Below are 23086 nucleotides of genomic sequence, written 5' to 3'. Positions count from 1 at the left end.
GGCTCATGACTGTAATCCTAACACTTTGGGAGGCCAAAGTGGGAGGATTGCTTGAGCCCAAGAATTGGAAACCAGCCTGAGCAAGAGAGACCCCATCTCTACAAAAAATAGAAACATATTGAGGCCTCTTTCAAAAATAAACACATAACAATTATTTCTTGAAAGAATCTTATTTTTAAAAAGGTGTGATATCTCTCTATGTGATACAGAGTTCTTAAGTTCTTTTCGTGGCAGCCTTCCACAAATCCTCTAAGGTAACATGGAGACTTTCTATCATAATTAGTAAGTGCACAGATTCTGAAATCCGGCAAACATCGATTTTATTCCAACTGAGTCACTCAGTAACTAAGTGCTTTCAGCGTCTTCGAGCCTCGTCCTTATCCGTAAACCCCACTCCTATCAGGACGAACAGAAATGATGCACGGAAACCGTTTATCCCAACGCCGGGAGCCGCGGGCACTTCTGGAGGACCGAAAAGCTGCAGCACAGTTAGCGTGGCAGTGAGGAGCCGGTGGAGGCAGCTGATTCCCTAAGGCAGTCCTTTCCTTCTTCCAGCACTCAGAGACCAGCTTTAGCTCCTTCCAAGAGTTCGTGGGGAAATTCGCCCCGGCGAGAGACCGGGAACGTGGATTTTTTTTAAAAAGGTCTCCCAGGTGATTCCACAGGCTCTCAGGGAAGAAAACGAGCCAGGTGACCAAACTGGCCTCTATCCGCAGCGTGGTCCCTTTAAGAGCCTCCCTCCCTGTGCCCTTCTCCCGCCCGCGACTAGGAGGAGGCGGAACCGGAAGTTGTGGGGGACGCGCCGGTCTCCAACATGGCGGCCGCCTGGCCCTCCGGGCTGGCTGCACCGGGGGCCGTGGCCGCCCCGTTCCTCGGTGTCCTGTGGCTCATCTCAGGCACCACGGGACCTTGGGGGGCTGCCGCCACAGCCGCCGCCGGGGGCGAGGAGTTGCTTAAGTGCGAGGACCTCAAAGTGGGACAATATCCTCTGTGGGGAGCATTCCCCCGTGGAGGCGAGGTAGAGTTGGGGTCGCAAGTGGGTCCCGGCCCTCAGGAAGGGCTAGGGCGGTACTAAAGGAAACGATGACCTGTGACCTTTAGTGACTGAGGGGCCCTTGGAGGTGAAGAGAGGTGCGGGGATGGTAGGGATAGAGGCCACGCTTTGTGATTGCCTTAGGATTTTACTAGTCGTTGGCACTCCGTCTTCTGATCCACCTATTTTTTTTTCTTTTGCCAGTGTGCTTATCTATTCAACAAACATTTAGATCCTCAACTATGCCAGGCCCTGTTCTAGGTACTAGTAATACACAGATTGACAGACTCTACCCTGAAAAAATTTGCTGATTTGGGAGGAGACACATAAGCAATTAATAACAATATAGCCAAGGTGTGTTGCCCATTTATCATTAACTTTATATATATTACCTTGTCATCCTCAAACTCAGTGAGATTCTATCCTGAGGGGAGGAATTCCTGCTGCACTTGGTAACCTTGAGCAAATTACTGGAACTCTTTTCTCTGGAATAAAAATTTGGATACCAGTCCCACCAACTTAAAGGTCTGTTGCCATATTTAAGTAAGTATAGGTAAAACACCTAGAACAGTGCCTGACATAGTAGGGACTGTATGTGTTAGCTCTTTATTTATGGATGAGAAAACTGAGGCTGAAGGGTTAAGTGGATCTCATAACACAGCTTTGTGATAAAGGAACAAGGGAAAATATGCATTACATTCAAACTAAAATAGCTACTTTTGCACAAAATTTGATACTGTTTTATAAACATTGTAGGACAGAAAAAAGAAAAAAACCTAATACCAGAAGCCAGAGGTATAAGAAAGAGTCTATGAGAGAAAATCGTAAAATTAAGAAAAATTCTGTAGTATTTTTAGGTGAGTTGGGGAGATAAAGTCTTTATTAGATTTTTACAGAATTGCTCTGACTTGCTGAATGTCACTGTGCTTGAAGTTTGAGAATCACTGACCTAGTAAGTTGAGTCCGTTTCTTGGCAAAAATTTCAGGGTGATTCTAAGAAAATAATTGGGCGTATTAAGAGTTGAACCCCAGAGAGAAGTGACTGAGTATATAGGACTATGAGGTAATGACAACTGGAAAATGTCTGTTATTCCTGGCATAAGGATAGGGTTTCCAAAAAGTGATTCAGAAACCTTAAACAGGGGTCTGGCTATCTCCAGAGACATCTTATAAATACCATACCTACGCCATTTTAGTGTCAACAGTAAGATTTAGCAGACAGAAATCCCCCCATCAAGTGTTTTGAATGTCTTTTAGAGGAGGATTATTATACCTGTTTTCAAAAACTTAAATTCCTGTTGGGTGACCACACAGAAAACAACCATGTTCCCTGCACTGTGTAGGAAAGTGTTCTAGGCTTGCAATCAGGAAACTTGAATTTACTACCTATCATTTATATGACTTTGGATAAGCCACTCAAACTTTGAGCCTCAGTTTGTGCTTCTGTAATGTGGGGAAAATGGGATCTACCTCACAAGGTTGTTTGTGTTACATGAAATTATGTATATGATAATGCTAGGGGCCCCATAAATTAATTCAGTTCAGATCTCTGGAAGCTGATTTGTTTTTAACGTGAAGCCCAATTAAAATAATTTGGTAAAGATTTTTATTTTGATTCTTGCTTTGAGTTTATACCCTAATGTTCTTTAAGTATGGCATCCTCTGCTAGAGCTTTTAATATGTGCTAATATACTTTTCTTGTAATAAGTTAATGTTCAAGTATTATTTAGCAACACTAAAAGTATATTTGTACTTATGCTTGACTTGGACAAACTAGCAGCCTCTCTTTATATATTAATATCAACGTGAGTGTATAATATGAGATATTAAAGACATGATAGTGTTTTGTGTTGGAATGTAGTCCATATTTCCTTAACTTTTTTTTTACATATATCTGTAAAGATCCCAAAATAAATGATGCTACGCAAGAGCCAGTTAACTGTACAAACTACACAGCTCACGGTAAGACTTCTAGAAACATGTCTTCAAACATAATTTTTAAAACATTATGTCATAGATCAATGTATGATCGCTAAAAGTAATTAATAAATGTGTTTTTTTCTTATAACATTATTGTTCAGTTTGCAGAACAACTTATATAAAATTGGAGAACTGGCTAGGGGTTATCAGTATTTCATTTAAAAAAGTCTTAACTCTCAATTATATAAACTGGGAAGTTTTATATATATATATATATATATATATATATATTTTAAACATTTGGAATTAGTTTATATAGATTTCTTGATGCCTTTTATTTTCCAAGCTATGTTATATATTAATAATACAAAGGCACTTCTTTTATTAAGTTTTTTAATTACTAAAAAAACCTTGAAATGATACTGTTTGTCTAGGGTGAGGAGCTATCTCACCCTGATTATATACTTGTAACTACACTTAGGTACATCCTAAGTATGAAAACAGTATGGTAAGGATTTTAAGTATGCATCAGTATTTTCTTAGAGAGGTGTTTTAATAATGAATAAAACCCTCAGCCTTTGGGGGAGCTTCTATTCTAAAATAGTGTAATGCCGTGTTAAAATTAATATTTTAGGCCAGGCGTGGAGGCTTACGCCTGTAATCCTCGCACTCTGGGAGGCTGAGCCTGGAGGATTGCTCGAGCTCAGGAATTCGAGACCATCCTGAGCAAGAGCCAGACCCTGTCTCTACTAAAAATAGAATAATTAACTGGGCATCCTGGCACATGCCTGTACTCCCAGCTACTTGAGAGGCTGAGGCAAGAGGGTTGCTTGAGCCCATGAGTTTGAGGTTGCAGTGAGCTATGATGACGCCACTGCACTCCACCCAGGGTAACAGAGTGAAACTCTGTCTAAAAAAAACCAAAAAACAAAAGAACATTAATAAGTTGCTCTCTGTTTAGTATTTTCTTCTAAAGGAGTACAGGTTACGGTGAAAGGCTGATAGGAGTATATTGGAGCTATTTAGCATTCTTTTTTTTCTTTTTAATTGACACATAATTGTACATCTTTATGGGGTACAGTGTGATGTTTTGATACATGTATATGTTGTGTAAGAATCAAATCAGAATATTTAGTATAGCCATCACCTCATATATTTGTCATTTCTTTGTGGTAAGAATATTCGAAATTCTTTCTTCTAGCCACTTTGAAATATGCATTAAATAGTACAGTATTGTTAACCATAGTCACACTACTGTGCTGTAGAACTGCAGTCCCCACCTCCCGGACCTCGGATCCGTATTGGTCTGTGGCCTGTTAGGAACCGGCCGGCCGTACAGCAGGAGGTGAGCGATAGGCGAGTGAGCGAAGCTTCATCTCTGTTTACAGCCACTCCCCATTGCTCACATCACTGCCTGTGCTCTGCCTCCTGTTAGATCAGCGGCAGCATTAGATTCTGCATGATGGTGAGTTGTAGAATTATTTCATTATATATTACAATGTAATAATAATAGAAATAAAGTGCACAATAAATGTAATGCATTTGACTATCTCACAGTTCTGGAGGCAAATTCTGGATTTCAGGTTTTGGAGGCACAGGTCTGGGTTTCAAGTCTGAAATCAAGGTATCAAGAGTGCCTTGTTCCCTCTCAGATTCTGAGTGGAATCCTTCCAAACTTCTGGTGGTAGCCATCAATCCTTGGCCTTCGTTGGCTTGCAGCTGCATTAGTCTACTCTGCCTTTATCTTCACACGACATTCTCTTTATGCATGTCCAATTTCTCCTTTTCATAAGGACACCTTATATATTGGATTATGGCCCACCCTAATGGTGTCATCGTGGTTAAATCTGCTAAGAACTTATTTCCAAATAAGGTCACATTGTGAGGTACTGTGGGTTAGGACTTCAACATATATTTTGAAGGTGAGGGGACAAAATTCAGCCCATAACATATGTCTCTAAAGGAATTGATTTCTAGATCCTCAGTTTTTATATGTGTATTCTTTCCCCAAATTGATGTAAAATTCTGAATTTTAAAGAAGAGCTTTTTCATATGTGTTCTCCACTGGATCATGTTGGTTATCATACTGCTGTGGTTTTTAGATTCCGTTTTAAAGAGTGCTATACCATTTTAATTTAATGATAGTATTAAATATGCTGGAAATTACTTTTTTGCAACCATTTAAATTCATTATGAAAAATTTTAGATGTCAATTTAAATGTGTGAGGGAGTACATAGTTTTAAAAAAATTATTTAGGAAGTGGTGAACAAAATTTTTTGAAGACCACTGATCTAGGGCAGGTTTTCTCAACCTTAGTGCTATTGATGTGTTGTACTGGATAATTCATTGTTGAGGGGAGGCTGTTTTGTGCATCGTAGGATGTTTAGTAGTATCCCTGGTCTCTACCTGCTGATGCCACTAGCAGCCCCACAGTGGTGACAACCAAAAATGTCTCCAAAAATTGCCAAATGTCCCCTGGAGTGCAAAATTGCCCCAGTTAAGAATTACTAATCTATTGTCAGGCCATGGTTGCTGAGCAGAAAAGAAGAATTCGTCATCTAGAACATATTGATCTCCTTTTAGTCAGTAACATAGAATTTATATTAGCATTTCAGACATTTGCTGCTAACCTCAATTTTGAGTTGTCTACTAAATAACTCTAGTCGAAAGCATGATCTAAGATGAAAGATTTTCCAGATATAATCTGAGGGACATGATATCAATTCATTCACAAAGGTCAATAAATTTTATCCCTATATCAAGGCACGTGGCCAAATAGCTACATATCAATTGTCTGTTAATTTTTGCCCCATCTTTTTGTAGACCTTAACATCATGTCCCTCCTTATATCTGAAGTTAATATAAGAAATGGCTATGTGGAAAACCTCTGTTGTTCGTAAAAGTTCTTATTGAGGGTCTTCTCTATTATATTCTTAGTCCCTTGTATTATGAACCAAGCCAAGTTCCTGTAATAGTTTAGAGGTGAATTGGTATGCTTTCTTTTAATTGTATCACCATAGCTGTGTAAAGCTTTTTGTCTTAACTACTAGGAATCTCTGAGTCAAATTTGTGGTTTAATGAAGGTGTCTTCCCTTGGCCTAGTTTTTTGCTTTGATTATTTCTTTACTATCCCTCTTCCCTTTATTTTATTTAAATAGTTCTCAGTTCTATGGAATTTATGCCTTTTGTTATAAGTATCACCTTGTTTTAGAAATTTAAATGCTTTACATATATACATAAATAAATAGATAATAAAATTTAAGGAGTGATTTAGTTAGAACTATCAGTAACCCAACAAACAGGTGTAGAAGTCATTACAGGGTTTTTTCCAGCATCATTTTTCTTGGTGTACTATTCTGACCTAAAGGAGAACAATGATTTGTTGGAAATTTTAATTAATGAGATAATTTTAAACTAGACAGAAAATACCATTTTCCTCTGATAATCAAACTCTGGGATCCGTTTTTACTTTGACTATTACACAAATTTCTATTTGCATTTTCTCAAAAAAAATTTGTAATCATTGTTGCTAAACATAGAGATAAGCATTTGCTAAAACTAGCCTAAAAGCATTAGTATGTTTCAGGTTGAAATGTTGAAGGAAGAAAAGACCCTAACATTTATTAAATACCTACTATAAGCTGTGCCTTCTGCTCGATATTTTTATATACTTAATTCCTGCATTGTTCCATGAGTACTAGGTGGTCTTAGTACTATTTTTACCTACAAAGAATCCAAGATTCTGAAAGGGACAATGCCCAGATAGGTCATTCTCATTTCAAAGTTCTTATTCTTTGCACTATGAGGCCGTAAAGCATTTAGGACAGTGCCTACCTGGTACGTAGTAAGCTCTGTAAGTATTCCTCTTATGTCATTTAGGGTGTGAGTAAAGATCAAAATTACTAAATGCTGAAATAATAATACTACATTAAATCCTAGAGGGAATCAAGAAACAAATACAATTAGAATGAATAAAAAGAATCTTACTTTATGCCAGTCATTATCTACAATAGTTGATATAAGCTGAAAATACAAATTCGGGTTATGTTGGATAATTTAATAGATAAATTGCCCAATGAGTTACCAACAAAAATTTGAGACATATTCTTCATCTTAGCGATGAAGGGCAGTAATATTGTGTAGTTCTTCCCTTGTCACCTTTGTCAGAGGAAAAGAGATTGAATTATTAATAGATGAGCCATGCATCTAATCCAGTGTGGCAATTCTTATATTTGTGTGCTAAGAGACCACTATATCATATTATATTTATCTTGTACATAAATACCTATATATAATATAGTTTTTCCTATCTAAATTAAAGCCTTGTGTCAGATGTTATATTGGGAGGTGGTTTGTTATAACATATTTTCTTATGTGCTTTGCCAGTCTTAGAAAAAATAATTATATACCTTTTCTACAGAAGAAAAGTAATGGTTTATTGACTTTTTTTTTTCTGCCTTCAGTTCCATGTTTTCCAGCACCCAACATAACTTGTAAGGATTTCAGTGGCAATGAAACACATTTTACTGGAAATGAAATTGGTTTTCTCAAGCCCATATCTTGCCGAAATGTGTAAGTATACTATTAAAACTTAAATTTTCATGTTACTTGCTTATGTTGTATCTTGATTCCATGAATTGAAGAGATAATTTTTGGGGAAAATCCTGCAAATATATCTTTTATCTTTTGCTTGGGTCAGAAAACCTATATTTTAAGTGTGCATATATTTTTATAAATGCAATTCACCAATGAAGTAGAGCTAAGTATTAGTAGTTCACTATACGGGATAAATAAAGACTACAAATGGCCTTATGCCATTTTAATTCAAGTTGCTCAGTTTATGCCACCAAATGAATTATGAAAAAATTCTGTTTTCAAAATTTGGGGAATTTCTAGAGTATAAATAGGAATTGTTTACCTGTTATATCAAAAAAGTGCTAATTATTTTTTGCACATTAAGGGCATTTTGAAACTTGGTTTCATTCTTTATAAAAGATATGGATGATAAATGACAATGTTAAACAATTCAAAAGTTATCAGTTTGGGATAATAAGACAAATGGCTTTATTTTGTTAGGAATGTTCTCTGTTTGAAGGATTTTTTTTTTTTGTGGGGACAGAGTGTTACTCTGTCGCCCTGGCTAGAGTGCAGTGGCGTCATCATAGCTTGCTGCAACCTCAAACTCCTGGGCTCAAGCAATCCTCCTGCCTCAGCCTCCCAAGTAGCTGGGACTACAGGCACAAGCCACCACATCCGGCTAATTTTTCTATTTCTAGTAGAGACCGGGTCTCACTCTTGCTCTGGCTGGTCTCAAACTCCTGATCTCAAGCGATCCTCCTGCCGTGGCCTCCCAGAGTGCTAGGATTACAGGCGACAACCATCGCACCCAGCCTGTTTGAAGGATTTTTAAGTTTGATTTTTACTTTTGGTATTATAAACCTTAAATTTTAATCTTATGTTACTGCTTTGTACTAAAAACATGATTTACCCATTTTTATTAATTGCTCACACTGTATTTTTATCTTATAACTGTATATTGTTGCATTCTATTTGATGGCACCTAGTTTCAATTGTTTCAAGAAATAATCAGTTTGGCTTTTTCTATAAGTTCTGTTAGGATTCTTAGAAAATACTCTTAGAGTCCTTTCTTTTTCTTTTGACCCTACTTCATTGAGTTAATGAGGAGCTTTTGATTCTATTTTGCTATGTAATCCTAAACCAGTCACTTAATCTTCTTGGGTTCCAAGATTTCTCATGGGATAAGTAAAAATTGTTAAAAGGAATTATTTCCAAAGTACTTAGATATGGTTTAGTCAATTTTTAAATTTATAGATTGATTATTTCTACCTTAAACATTACAAACAACAAAATAACATATTAAGTGCTGACTCAAGATGTTATCGGCTGTAATACAACAACTAAGAAAATCATCTGTTGAGAACAGCTAACCACTCAGGTTGGACCTTTTAGGTTCATATTACCTGTAATGCTAACACCACAATGGTCTGTTACTTAGTTTCCAGGTTGATGCTGATTTTTCTTTCATAATCTCAGGGTAGATTAGACTTAATGCAACTGAACTACACTAATCATGCTCATAAGACATTGATATCAAATATGATGAGAAATATAAGATACTCCAAGTCTACTGGCCAACTTATTCAGCTTCTGTAATAAAATCCAGAATTCCAAAGCAGAATTTGCTTGATGAGCATTACATCAGAACAACGCGAGTTAGAGTGATGGGTAATTTTAATGGTAAGAGTCACAAAGCTAAGATGACCTGATATATCATTTTCCTTTACCAGTATAGTAGGTACATGTCTACCAAAAGGCTAGCTACTGCTCAGCTACCAAATAAAGACTCACAGACAAATTCTTATTCATTGGGTGTTCCTTGTCTAATTTATATATTTTCCTTCTACTGTCAGTATATTCTTTTAAAAATTTTATATAATATTAATACTCAATTAAAACTCCATGTTAATATTGTAGATATAACCATTCTGTTAATATAATGTGTTCTTCAGAAACTGAAGTCTGGTGACCACATCTGATTGATTACCAAGCCACCCGCCTGTTTATACTGGTTATCTTTATTAGTATTTCACACTCACTTTACAGTTCAATTTGGGTTGGCGTGGAGGTCTGGGTGGGGTAAGGAAGGTGATAGTTGTTCTGTGCAGTCGTGCATGGGCTCTGCTTATTTCGTCTCGTGGCTGTGCTTCCTCTAATTCTTAGAGTCCTTTCCATTCAACCAGTAGATGGGAAAGGGGAGAGGGAAACTTTTGTAGGAGTGTTTTATGGGCTAGAGTTGGAGATGTCATACATTACTTCTGTCCTCAGTCCATTGGCCAAAACTCAGTTATAGCTACACTTATCTGCAAGGTGGGCTAGGATATATAGTTTAGCTGTGTATCTGTAAGAAAAAGAGAAATGGTTCTGTGAATAACTAGACAATACCACCAATTTTCAGATTATTCTTTAAGGTGATTTTCTTACATAGCTAATTGCTTTTCAAATTTCGTTCCCATTCCCAGCCAAGCTTTTTGAAAGAGTTGTTTCTGTAATACTTGTCTGTTATGAAATTTTTTGTCTAATGCAATATGACTTTTGGCCATGCTGAAATTCACTAGTGATCTTTGTTGCTATGTCAAATGGATATTTACAGTCCGTATCTTGATCTTTCTCCAGCATCTGGCTATTCTCGTCTCAAAATACTTTCTTTCCTTGGCTTATAGTATAAAACACTCTTTTCTATTTCCTTTGATTCCTATTCCTTTGCTTCTTCCTTAAATCTTAATATCCATAAATTATATCTTTGGTCCTTTTTCTCTTTTCCATTAGTGAACTCTTTGGGCTTCTCTCATTATCTTTTAATGTATTATACATATAATATATTACTATCTATGTATATTATATATATAAAGTCCAAAACTGAATCTGTTATCTTTTCCTTCACATTTTTTCCTCCGTTGTCTTAGTGAATGGTACCTGATCAACCCAGCTTCTTTTTTTTTTTTTATTTCAGCTCATTATGGGAGTACAAAAGTTTAGGTTATATATATTGCCCATGCCTCCCCATTCCCCAGAGTCTGAGCTTCAAGTGTGTCCATTCCCTAGACAGTGCACATCGCATTCATCATGTAGGTATGCACCCATCCCCTCCCCCACCCCCATTCTCCCAGTCAGAACTTCAAGCCTGTCCATTCCCCAGGCAGTGCGCATCGCACTCATCAAGTAGGTATACACCCATCCCTTCCCCCCAGCCCCCACCTCTGTCCGATACCCAATTGGTGTTAATCCCAAATGTGCACTCAGGGAAACCAGTTTGCTGGTGAGTACATGTGGTGCTTATTTTTCCATTCTTGGGATATTTCACTTAATAGAATGGGTTCCAACTCTCTCCAGGAGAACCAAAGAGATGCCATATCGCCATTATTTCTAATAGCTGAGTAATATTCCATGGTATACATATACCACATTTTGCTAATCCATTCATGAATTGATGGGCATTTGGGTTGTTTCCACATCCTTGCAATTGTGAATTGTGCTGCTATAAACATTCGGGTGCAGGTGTCTTTTTTATAGAATGACTTTTGTTCTTCTGGGTAGATGCCCAATAATGGGATTGTTGGATCGAGTGGTAAGTCTACTTGAATCTGTTTAGGGTATCTCCACATTGCTTTCCACAGGGGTTGCGCTAGTTTACAGTCCCACCAGCAGTGTATGAGTGTTCCTGTCTCTCCAAAATGTTCAACATCTCTAATCATCAGGGAAATGCAAATCAAAACCACAATGAGATATCACTTAACTCCAGTGAGAATGGCCTTTATCAGAAAGTCCCAAAACAACCCAGCTTCTTAAGCAGAAGCTTTCAAGTCATTCTTGACTTCTCCTTTTCCCTCATTCTGCACATTTAGTCTGGTTGCTTCTGCCTTCTTAATATTTCCCAGTTTTGTTCACTGCTTTCTCCCACTGCTGCTGCCCATTAGGTTACAGCCTGAGTTTCTACATAGCCTCCTAATTTATTTCTCTAGTCTAGTACCCCATTCCAATGTAGATGGGGCATGACTGCTCTGAGCATGAAGTTAGAGCATCCTTTATAATGTTAGACACATAAAGAAGATTTCTGGGCACTAACCACCTCTCCTAACTCCCCACAAATGTCCTAATTTTGTATAAAAAACAGTGCACAAAACTGTACATTGCAAAAAACATAGGATTATAAGCAGGGGTCTTACAAGATGAGATTTGACTTTAAAGTGATATCTCTAGCCACCTCTCTATTTCTCTACTCCCCTTTGCAGCAAAACTCCTTGAAAGAGTTGTCTTATACTTCTTTTCTTCAATTATTTTTCCTCTCCTTCCTTCCTTCCTTCCTTCCTTCCTTCCTTTTCTCCTTTCCTTTCCTTTCCTTTCCCTTTCCCTTTCCCTTTTTAAAATTAAATATGGGATCTATGTTGCTCAGGCTGGAATACAGTAGCTATTCATAGACACAATAATAGCATACTGCAGCCTTGAACTTCTGGCCTCAAGTGATCCTCCTGCCTCAGCCTCCCAAGTAGGTGGAACTACAGGAATATGTCACTGTCACTGCTCAGCTTATTTGCTTGCTTGCTTTTTTTTTTTTATTTTTTTTTTAAGACAGGGTCTTGCTCTGTTACCCGGCTACAGTGCGGTGGCATCATCATAGCTCACTGCAACCTCAAACTCCTGGTCTCAAGTGATCCTCCTGCCTCAGCCTCCCAAGTAGCTGGGACTACAGGCATGTGCCACCACACCCAGCTAAATTTTTCTATTTTTTGTAGAGATGGAGTCTCGCTGTGTTGCTCAGGCTGGTCTCAAGCTCCTGACCTCGAGCATTCCTCCTGCCCTGGCCTCCCAAAGTGCTAGGATTACAGGTGTGAGCCACTGCACCCAGCCCCCGCATTTTTTCTTAAGCTCACTCTATTCTGTGTTTTGTCTTTACCATGTTACCAGAATTGCTCTTGCTGAGATCACTAACTCTTAGTTAGTGCTAAATTCTCAGCCATTATCTCATGTGATCCATCAGCCACATTTGGCATAGTTAATCACTCTGTTCTCCCTAATACAGTCTTCACTTGACTTCTGGGATACCACACTCTTCTAGTTTTACTTCTTCTTTACTGTTAGCTCCTCAGTCTCCTTTCTGGTTTCTTCTTTTCTTCTTGATCTCTTAATATTGGAGTACCTTTGGGCTCAGTCTTTGAATATCTTTTTTATGTATCTGTACTCACATGGCAATCTCATGGCTTTAAGTACTTTCTATATGTGTGTAAGTCTTTAATTTATATCTCTAGCCTAGACTTCTCTTCCTAACTCCAGATGTGCAAATCTAGCTGTCTTTTTGACAACTTCACTTGGACGTCTGGTAAATATCTCAAACTCATGTGTTTAAAACTGAAATCCTGATTTTCCTTCCAAGATCTATCCATCCTCAGCCTTCCCCAGCTCAACTAATATAGTTTCATCTTACTGGTTGTTTAGGATAAAATCTTTAGCACTATCTTTATTCCTTTCTTTTTTTCATATCCTAAATCTAATACATCAGGAAATCTAGTTGGGTATACTTTAAAATATATCCAGAGTCTGATTGCTTCTGACTACTTCCTTTCCTATTACTCTGGGTCTTGCCACTATTAATTCTCACCTGGATTATTGTAATAGCCTTCAAACTCTTTTTTTTGTTTTATTTTGTTGAGACAGAGTCTCGCTCTATTGCCCCTGGTAGAGTGCAGGGTCATCATAGCTCACTGTAACCTCAAACTCCTGGGCTCAAGAGATCCTCCTGTCTCAGCCTCCTGAGTAGCTGGGACTACAGGCATGCACCACCACATCCACCTAATTTTTTCTATTTTTGGTAGAGACAGAGTCTTGCTTTTGGTCTCAAACTCTTGACCTCAAGTGATCCTCCCACCTCGGCCTCCCAGAGTGGTGGGATTACAGGTGTGAGCCACCATGCCCGGCCTTCAGACTCTTTTGTCCCTGTCATAGTTTGAGTTTGTTCAGCAAAGATTCATCTCTCTCAGTCTCCATCACCTGGGCAGTGTATACTCTCACTTCATTGATTTTAGGCTGCTTGTGTGACTTAATTTGGCCTGTGTAATGTTCGCAGATGTGAAACAAGCAGAGTCTTTAATGTGTTTAGCTTTCCTTTTGTATTTTGATGATATGTTCTGAAAAGAACTTGCCCAAGTAGCTGCTACACCTTCAGCTTGGGGCCCTAGAAACACTTAAGTGGAACTGACTTGAACAGAATCCCCAGCCTGGGTGTAAGCTCAGCCAAACCTCAGCCTGAAGCAGAATCTCCCAGCGGAACCAGCCTAAGTCAGTTGAACCACAACCAATCTGCAGTCTACAAGTATGAGAATAATAGTTTATTGTTATAAGCCACTTAGTTTTAGGGTGGTTTATTATATAACATCATTGTGGCCATAGCTGACAAATACTTCCCTGTGATCTGTTTTCAGCACAGTAGCCAGAGTGATTATTGTAAAATCTAATTAGATCATGTCATGCCTTTACTTAAAATCCTACAGTAGATTCCCATTTCTCTCAGTAAAAGTCAGAGTATTTACAGTGGTGTACAAGGCACCGCATTATCTACTTTCTCCATCCTCCATTACCTCTCTGACCTCATCTCCTAATATTCTTTCCTTTCTCTCACTCCTGCTACGCTGGCCTCCTTAACAGATCTCAAACATTCCAGGAATGCTGCCTTTGTACCAGCTGTTTCTTTTGCCTGGGACAGTCTTCCCTCGGAGTGAGCACGGCTAACTCACTTCCTTCCCTCAGGTCTTTGCTCAATTCTTATCACCCCATTTAAACAGCCCCTAGTGTTCCTATGTATGGATTCCCTACATACCCTGCTCCACTTCTTTTTTTTTTTTTTTCTTTTCATAATATTTATGGCTTTGTAACATAGTATATGATTTACTTTTATTTTCTTTTTTTTTTAAAGAGACAGGGTCTCACTGTCTTGCCCAGGCTGGAGTGCAGTGGCTGTAGCCTTGAACTCCTGGGCTTAAGTGATCCTCCCACCTCAGCCTCCTGAGTTGCTGGGACTACAGGCATGCACCACCATGCCTGGCTATGATTTACTTTTTTTTTTTTTTTTAAGTTGCTTAGTGATTTATCCTCCTCCTAAGGCTCCATCAGCAGGTAGAATGGAAGACACCTCCCACACTGACCCCTTGGGCAGCATTATACTCCTTCACTGCCTCCTCTGTCTGGAGGAACTGCACATCAATGTCTTGTTTCTTGAGGTACTCCACAGTTAATGGAGGCACCTTCAAGGCCTCACTCATCCTTCGGCCAGTCACAAGAGTCTATGTATCTTTCTCGACAACTTCCTTCACATCTGCAGGCTGCACACCAGGAGAATGCGCAGTTCCTGTTTCTCTCCAATCCCAAGCCCGACTGCCCCCTTTGTAGTCCTTATAGATTGTAGTAGAAGCTTGTATTTTCATTTGCCCTCATGAGAGGGAAGCAATTTCAGAGAAGACACAAGGAACTTAACTGAAATCCACTGCCCTTTCTCCTCAGAGTTGAGTTCCCAAATCGCTCAGCACTTCACCTCTCACCTCCTGGCATCATGGGGCTCTGGCCTAGACCGTCCCCCTGGTCTCTGCCTGGAGCTGATTTACTTTTTAAATATGTTTATGTTATTGCTTGCTGCCACTAGATTGCATGCTCCTCAGAGACAGGGATCTTTGTCACTTTTATTGATTAATATATCCCAATAGCCTAGAATAGTGCCTGGTACGTACTAGGCACCCAAAAAGGATTAATTGAACGAATGAATGAACTAATTAACAAATAAGTGCTAATTAATAATTTTATTTTCTAAAATGTTTACATGTTGCAAATATATGCATATGACGCTCAGGTTTTAATTTTGCGCAGAAATGGCTATTCATACAAAGTGGCAGTTGCATTGTCTCTTTTTCTTGGATGGTTGGGAGCAGATCGATTTTACCTTGGATACCCTGCCTTGGGTGAGTATGTTTCATTAAAAAAACAAAGCTAATGAAACTTACATTCTAGTTAAATGTATGTATTCTTACAGATTAAATCTCTGCATATTATAAATTCCATGTGATTGGAGTTGAATAGTTAACATTCTTCTGTGATATAGAGCTATCAGTTATGTCTACAATTCAGGTTAGGTAAGAAATATTGACTTTTCCTGTATTTTCACCTTTATGAAAACACACACTCAAGAACAGTATAGGCATTTACTTAAGACGGTAGACTGGAACTGTCACTGCTAGTGCTGAGCACACAGTAGATGTTTAATACACATTTTATGAACAAATGCATATCCTCCTCCAAAACATTTTTTTTCTACCTGAACCTCTATCACTGTTGTCCTGGGAATTGAAACTACATATTTCTTTCAGGACAAGTTGAGGTTGGAACTTTGGCAGCCAGCTTGGTCTAGAGTGGGAGCCTGACTTCTATCACTCTTAGCATTCCTCTCCATACCTTCCTCCTAGGTGTAATCTTCACATTTACTATGGTTACTAATGCTTATGAAACGATTTGCATTTGACTATACCTTCTATTGAAACAATACTTTCACATGCCTCCCTTATTTCAGCCCTTACAACTGAGTTTATCATCCTCTTTAAATCCTCTTTAACAGGTAGGGAAACTGTCACCAGAGAGGTTAAGGGATTTACTGAGTCTAGAGTCTTTGCTTTATTCTGTGACATATTTGTTGTTATCATCTTTGTTTTATGGATAGGGAAATTGTTATGAGATTAAGAGATTTACCCAAGGACACTCAGCTAGTAACCTCAATTTGAACCCAAATTTCTGGCTTCAGAGATCATGTTTTATTTACTGTAGTACTCTGCTTCAATATTAGCCCTTCACAGAGCAAATTTAAAGTTTTTGAATGCTCTGCTTTCCAGCTAGCAAAGCTAACCTTATTCCTTCCATGTTGCTACTCCAGAATTCAAAGAGGAACCTTCACTGTGGGGTTGGTGGGAGGTATGTCTCTGACAGCCATACCTAAAACTGAGTGTTCTAAATTCATAAATAAAAGTCAGAGTTTAAAGTTTTATATATACCAATTTATTCAGTTAACAAATATTTATTCAACATTTAAGTTACTGAGTAAGTGCTGTGGAAATAATGATGAAGATCACAATGCATATTGGTGAACAAGAAAATAAATATGTTGATAGGCCATTTTATGATATAGCACTATAACAGAGCCATAACAAAGTACAAAGCCCAGAAAAGAGACTGATTCAGTTGACTTCAGGGTGTAAGGGAAGACTTCTTAGATAAGGTGACATTTGAGCTAGGTTTTGAAGGAAAAAGAGATCACAGAGTTTTAAGGCATTATAGGAAACAGCATGTGCAAAGGCATAGAGTGTGAAAGAGCTTAGATGTTCATTAAGAGAATGGGGGATAATTTAGCCTGTGTGTAGGAAGAACAATGGCAAGAGGTGAAACTGACTGGAGAGGTAGCTTGTGGTTAGATTATTAAAGACTTTTTGAGTGTGTTGCTATGGATTTTGGACCTTTAGATAATCAGAAATTACTCTTTAATTACCAAAAATAATACAAATTTTTAAGCAGAATGTCATGATCTGATTTATATTTCGGGAAGATAGTATTAGAGGAATTGTAGGAAATGGCTTAGATTAGAGAAAGACTGGTGGCAGAGTAAGCTGAAAGGAGGATGATGCTGTAGTCCTGGTTTGAATGATAGTGTAACGACGCCTTCATGCCATTCATTATAGCAACCATACCTTTCCATAACACTGCTGAAAACCATATAGTATGCACAGAAGGCCTCTGAGTTCCCAAAATAAAAATCATTTAGTCTAACCCTCCTTTTAGATGATGGATGGATGGAGAAATTAGGTTCATAAGGAGAAAGTAATATGACATAGTGATAGATAAAATAAATCCCAGGTCTTCTGACTTAGTCCTTGCATTTTCTTATACGTACTCTTTAAGAGGACAGGACCATCTATGTTTTTCAGAAAGATTTCTAGCTTTTAAAAGTTTTTAAAAGGTTAGGATGGAATAAGAAACGCTATTCTTTGGAATACTTTATTCTGTGATGATTTTAAATCATAAATATATTTGAAATATTTGAGTTAATGAGTGACTTTTTATTTTCTTGTGAAATATGTCAGAGGGGCTGTCATGTCATATGGTGTAAGTTAATGTTTTGACTCACTGTAATAGATAATAATACATTGGTATATATATTGTGAACTTATTTCTTGCAAAATAAAACTCTCGGTAATAAAGCTCTTTATGTGTATAGTGGCTCTGGTTAGATGTTAATTTACTGCCAAGGGCTGTCTTTCTGTGGCTACTGCTACTCCAGTCTATTACAGCTTATGTCAAAGAGAACCTTTCAGTTTGAGGCTAAGCTTCCATAAATTTGCAAATTTAATTTTTAACATCTCACTTTATGCTTCAGTGTAAAGGGCTTTTGTAAACTTTAACATATAATACTTTATTATTATACAGCAACCTTAGGATATAGATTAACTCAACAAATATTTTGACTGCTGGCTTGAGAAAGGAAACACCTATCAAAAGACAAAATTACAACAAATTTAGTTTAAAGATCTAAATTGGTTTTATTTGTAATTCTATAATGGGGCAAGACTTTATTCCATAAAATAGAATAGTTATTCCCATGAGCTGAACAGAAGCAGTTGGCTTTATAGACAGAGAAGGGTTGAAGCAAAGACAAACAGCGTATTAGTTGTTTCAAAGATAATTTCTTGTAAGGCAGGGACAGGGAGACAGAAAAATAGAAAAATAACCAATTAATTAATATCAGGTTACTTCAGCCTACCTTTTTTGTGTAAGAATTAAAGCAAAGGAAACTTCATTATCATGCAAATAGAAGATTTTAAACTGGCCCGTTTTGGAAATTGGCTGTTATCTCTTTCTCCTGATTTCTGGGAAAGTCAAACTTAATTTAGTTTGGGTGTGGTGATGTGGAACTTTAGCATAGGTGGCTCTATTTTTTTAGTCTAGTGTTTTGGGGGCCTAGTACAGAAGCTTAGTCGAAACCAATGACCTCCTATAATTTGTATTTGAGAAGCCTCTCATTTGTCTGCTTTACAGCTTGTTGCTATTGTCTTATCTTTCATTCTCTTATTGAGTTTGTCACTTTTTAAAAATTGCTATTCCATTTTTTAGTGGGGTCTTGGAATGAGAAGAGCTAAGTGAGCATGTCATATTTGTTATCCTTAACTGAAAATCCTCGTATCTCTTTACACATTCAAATATTTTTATCTTTATCTTACTTGCATTTAACCTCTCTTGATGTTAAGGATTTGGGTACTATTTTATCAGCTAATCTAATCTAATATGTGAAAATATAGTGTTAATTTTAAATTTTTAATTAAAGTTTTAATTTTTACTAAGATTCTAAGGTTAAGGAATTTTAGTATTTTCAGTTGAAATGATCATTGCCATTTAAAAAGTTCTTAACTGCATAACCAGTGTTGACTGGTATGAAAGTAATTATAGATAGAATCTAAAATTCCATTTTTCGGTGGGCCCAGTGGTACACACCTGGAGTCTTAGCTACTGGGAGGCTGAGGAGGGAGGGTTGCTTGAGGCCAGGAGTTTCAGGCCACAGTGCACTATGATCATCACATCTGTGAGTGGCCATAGTACACCAACCTGGGCAAAAAAGAGAGACCCAGTCTTAAAAAAAAAGAAAAGAAATTTAAAAAATCTCCATTTTTCTTATAATCTTATTTAATCTTTCTTCATAGTTATGAAAAGCAGTGGCCCTTTTATATATAACTTTGTAAAATACTTAATACTGTTAATGATCATTGGGGTTCAATTTAATTTTTAATTATTTTTATTGAGATATGATTGACAAATTAAAAAATTGTACATATTTAAAGTGACAACATGGTGTTTTAATGTAAATGTAGCTTGAGTGATGATTCCCATAATCAAGCTAATTAATTTGTTTATAATCTGATGGTTGCCGGATTTTTTGTTTTGTGACAAGAACATTCAAGATCTACTGCCTTTGCAAATTTCACATATACATTAGTATTAATTATAGTTACCACGCTGTACTATAGATCTCTAGAGCTTATTCATCTTAAAGTTGTTTTTACCCTTTGACCAAAATCTCCCCATTTTCCCTACTCCCCAGCAATAATTCTACTTCTATTTTTGTAAGTTTGACTATTTGAGATACCACACATAAGTGATAATCATGTAATATTTGTCTTTCTCTGTCTAGTTTATTTCACTTAGCATAATGTCCTCCAAGTTTATCCACATTGTCACTAGGGGCAGGATTTCCTTTTTTTTAAGGCTGAATAATGTTCCACTGTGTGTGTATATGCCATAAGTAAATTTTAATAAGCCATATATCTGAGAAAGTGTCAATATCCAAAATATATAAGGAACTCAATAGCAAAAAACCAAATAACCATAAATAACCAGATTAAAAAATGGGTCAAAAAACTGAATAGACATTTTTCCAGAGACATTCAGATACAGAACTGGTGTATGAAAAAGCACTCAACATCACTAATCATCAGGAAAATACCACAATGAGTTACCACCTCATACTTGTTAGGTTGGTTATTACTAAAAAGATAAGTGATAACAAGTGTTGATGAGGATGTGGAGAAAGAGGAGCCTTGTACACTGTTGGTGGGAATGTAAATTGGTATAGCATTCTGGAAGACAGTATAGAGGTTCTTCAAAAATTAAAAATGGTACTGCCACATGATCCAGCATTCCCATTTCTGGATATATATCCAAAGGAAATGAAATCAGTATGCCAAAGAGATAGCTGCACTCCCATGTTCATTGCAGTATTATTCACAATAGCCGAGGTATGGAAACATCTTGTGTCCATCAATGAATGAATAGAATTTCATGAGAATAGAGTAAATAATGTAAATCATGTGGGTATGAAACTTACTCTTTTTAAGTAATATAATGTTTAGTGTGATATTTCAGAATGAGATAAGGGAAATTTGTTGGGAGGTGCTGAGTTGAATAAAATTTTATAAGATGAAAAAATCCTGTAAGAAAAATTTTCTTTCTAGATATTTCAAATTTCTTTTTAGCCCATTACCTTGACCTTATAGATAGCTTTATTTTTTTAATTCGTTTATTCTTCAATATACCAGTGCTGCTTTAGCTGGAAACCTTTTTTCACCTAGAAACCTTATTTTTGTAGTAATACTCTTTGTGTTTTTAATTCTATGTTAACATCTGTAATTTTTTTTTTTTTAAGAGACAGGGTCTCGCTCTGTCACCAAAGCTGGAGTGCAGTGGTACAATCATAACTCACTGTAACCTAAAACTCCTGGGCTCAAGCAGTCCTTTCACCTCAGCCTCCTCAGTAGTTGAGACTACAGCCATTTGTCACCAAGTCTAGCTAATTTTTAACATTATTTTTTGTAGAGATGGAGTCTTGCTATGTTGCCTAGGCTGGTCTCGAACTCCTGGGTTCAAAGCAGTCCTCCCGCCTTGGCCTCCCAAGGTGCTGGGATTACAGACATGAGCCACCACTCCCGGTTTGTAATTTTTTTAATATGTAATAACTAGCATATTAGATTTTGTTTTGCCTATCTGCAGTATTAAAAGATTATGGATTCTGAAAGATGGTAGCTCTTTTGGAAGCAGTTAGCAGGAAAGATATTCTTCTCATAATGATACTCATTTTAAAATGTAAATATTTTCGGCCAGGCGCGGTGGCTCACGCCTGTAATCCTAGCACTCTGGGAGGCCGAGGTGGGCGGATCGTTTGAGCTCAGGAGTTCGAGACCAGCCTGACCAAGAGCGAGACCCCATCTCTACTAAAAATAGAAAGAAATTATATGGACAGCTAAAAATATATATAGAAAAAATTAGCCGGGCATGGTGGTGCATGCCTGTAGTCCCAACGACTCGGGAGGCTGAGACAGGAGGATCCCTTGAGCTCAGGAGTTTGAGGTTGCTGTGAGCTAGGCTGATGCCACGGCACTCACTCTAGCCTGGGCAACAAAGTGAGACTCTGTCTCAAAAAAATAAATAAATAAATGTAAATATTTTCTTATTATAAGAATAACAAAGTATGTGTTTTTAAGCTCAAGTCTTAATAATTTTTGGTTATATTATTCCTTTAAAAAAAAAAAAAAACGAAGTTACCAGTTTGGATTGTTATATGATATCCACAGATCATAGGACAAATAAAGAGATTTTCAGGTTAAACTCTTCTAAGTTTTGAATGCTCTCCTTTATAGGTGCAGACACAAAAAAATACCTAATTGCCAAATCATCATAGAATACAGTTTGGCAGACAGCAGTCTCAATATGAAATAATCTACATTCTTTAAAGCAGTTATGCATACAGAATATTTTGCAAGACTTCCAATGAAACAAAAATACCAAAATTTTTTTAAATTCCAAAAATTAATCTCTGTTATGTCTCAATGAATCCTATAGCTGAATGTGCTTTTAAAAGGTAAAGTTGAAGTTACTAAAGTATAAAATAGAGCACACTCAAAATATGAGCTTTATTAATGTCATCTGGCAGCATAATCTTTTTTGAAAGAATATATCTATAATAATGGTTAGGGATAAAAATGGATGCTTCTTGATTAAAAACACTGTTTTACTGGGAACATTAAAACAGTTTTTAAAATCTACAGCTGATATTATTTTCTGCACTAAGAAGTTAGTACGTAGGGTCTGAACAAAGAGACCTAACACTTTTTTATTAGAATAAAAAAAAGTTTACTTTTGGTATTCACAAATAGCTCATCTTTTAAAAAATTGGTATCAATGCTCAAAATAATGAATTCTATAAGTGTAATGGTTGAAGTTGATATTGGTTTTAATAAATGCTGTATAGAATATGTACTACTTTGTCAAAAAATAGGATTTGTGCTACTTTGTGTTGTTCAAGTTGATCAGTGTGTATTTACAGATACGATGATTTACTGTGGATATAGTTCATTTCTTTAATAGTCATATTGAGTGCCTATTTTAGCCTAGGTATTATACTAGGCAGGGAATGACACAACCCTTACTTCAAGTTGTTCATAGAAAAATAGGGGAAGACAGACAAATAAAAATATAATAAATCATACCATGAGATATATAATATACATAAATATATAATAAATGATAGCATGGGATATGTGATGTGCTGAGAGATCGGGGCAGGGTGCTGGGGAACATCTAAAAATGGCATTAATTTCATCCTTGGAGCACTAAAGTAAACATTCCAGAAAAAGCAAACATCTGAACTAAGTGTTTTTTTGTTTATTTTAGAAAGACAGGGTTTCACTTTATTGCCCAGGCTGGAGTGCTGTGGCTATTCACAGGCAGTTATAGTGCTTTACACCCTTGAACTCCTGGGCTTAAGTGATCTTCCTGTCTCAGCCTCCTGAGCAGCTGGAACTGCAGGCATGCACCACCACACCTGGTTCTGAACTAAGTTTTAAAAAATGATTTAAGAGGGAGCTAGGCTGGGCACAGTGGCTCACACCTGTAATCCTAGCACTCTAGGAGGCCGAGGCAGGAGGATCGCTCGAGGTCAGGAGTTGGAGACCAGCCTGAGCAAGAGCGAGACCCCATCTCTACTA

At 37.2% G+C, this 23086-nt stretch overlaps 1 protein-coding gene and 1 pseudogene across 1 annotated transcript in view; one reads left to right on the top strand and one right to left on the bottom strand.

Moving 5' to 3' along the window:
* Positions 1 to 801: 801 nt before the first annotated feature.
* Positions 802 to 23086, top strand: part of TM2D1 (TM2 domain containing 1) — a 42439-nt gene continuing 20154 nt past the window's right edge. The window contains exons 1-4 of the mRNA XM_069478011.1: positions 802 to 981; positions 2922 to 2995; positions 7418 to 7526; positions 15384 to 15475. Coding sequence (XP_069334112.1) covers positions 815 to 981; positions 2922 to 2995; positions 7418 to 7526; positions 15384 to 15475 — 442 coding nt within the window. The 5' untranslated portion in view covers positions 802 to 814. The remainder of the gene's footprint in view (positions 982 to 2921; positions 2996 to 7417; positions 7527 to 15383; positions 15476 to 23086) is intronic.
* LOC138389080 (mth938 domain-containing protein pseudogene) lies at positions 14633 to 15071 on the bottom strand (annotated as a pseudogene).

The sequence above is a fragment of the Eulemur rufifrons genome, chromosome 8 (genome assembly GCF_041146395.1).
Source record: "Eulemur rufifrons isolate Redbay chromosome 8, OSU_ERuf_1, whole genome shotgun sequence".
Taxonomy (NCBI): Eukaryota; Metazoa; Chordata; class Mammalia; order Primates; family Lemuridae; genus Eulemur; species Eulemur rufifrons.
This window is presented reverse-complemented; position numbering and strand designations above follow the sequence as displayed.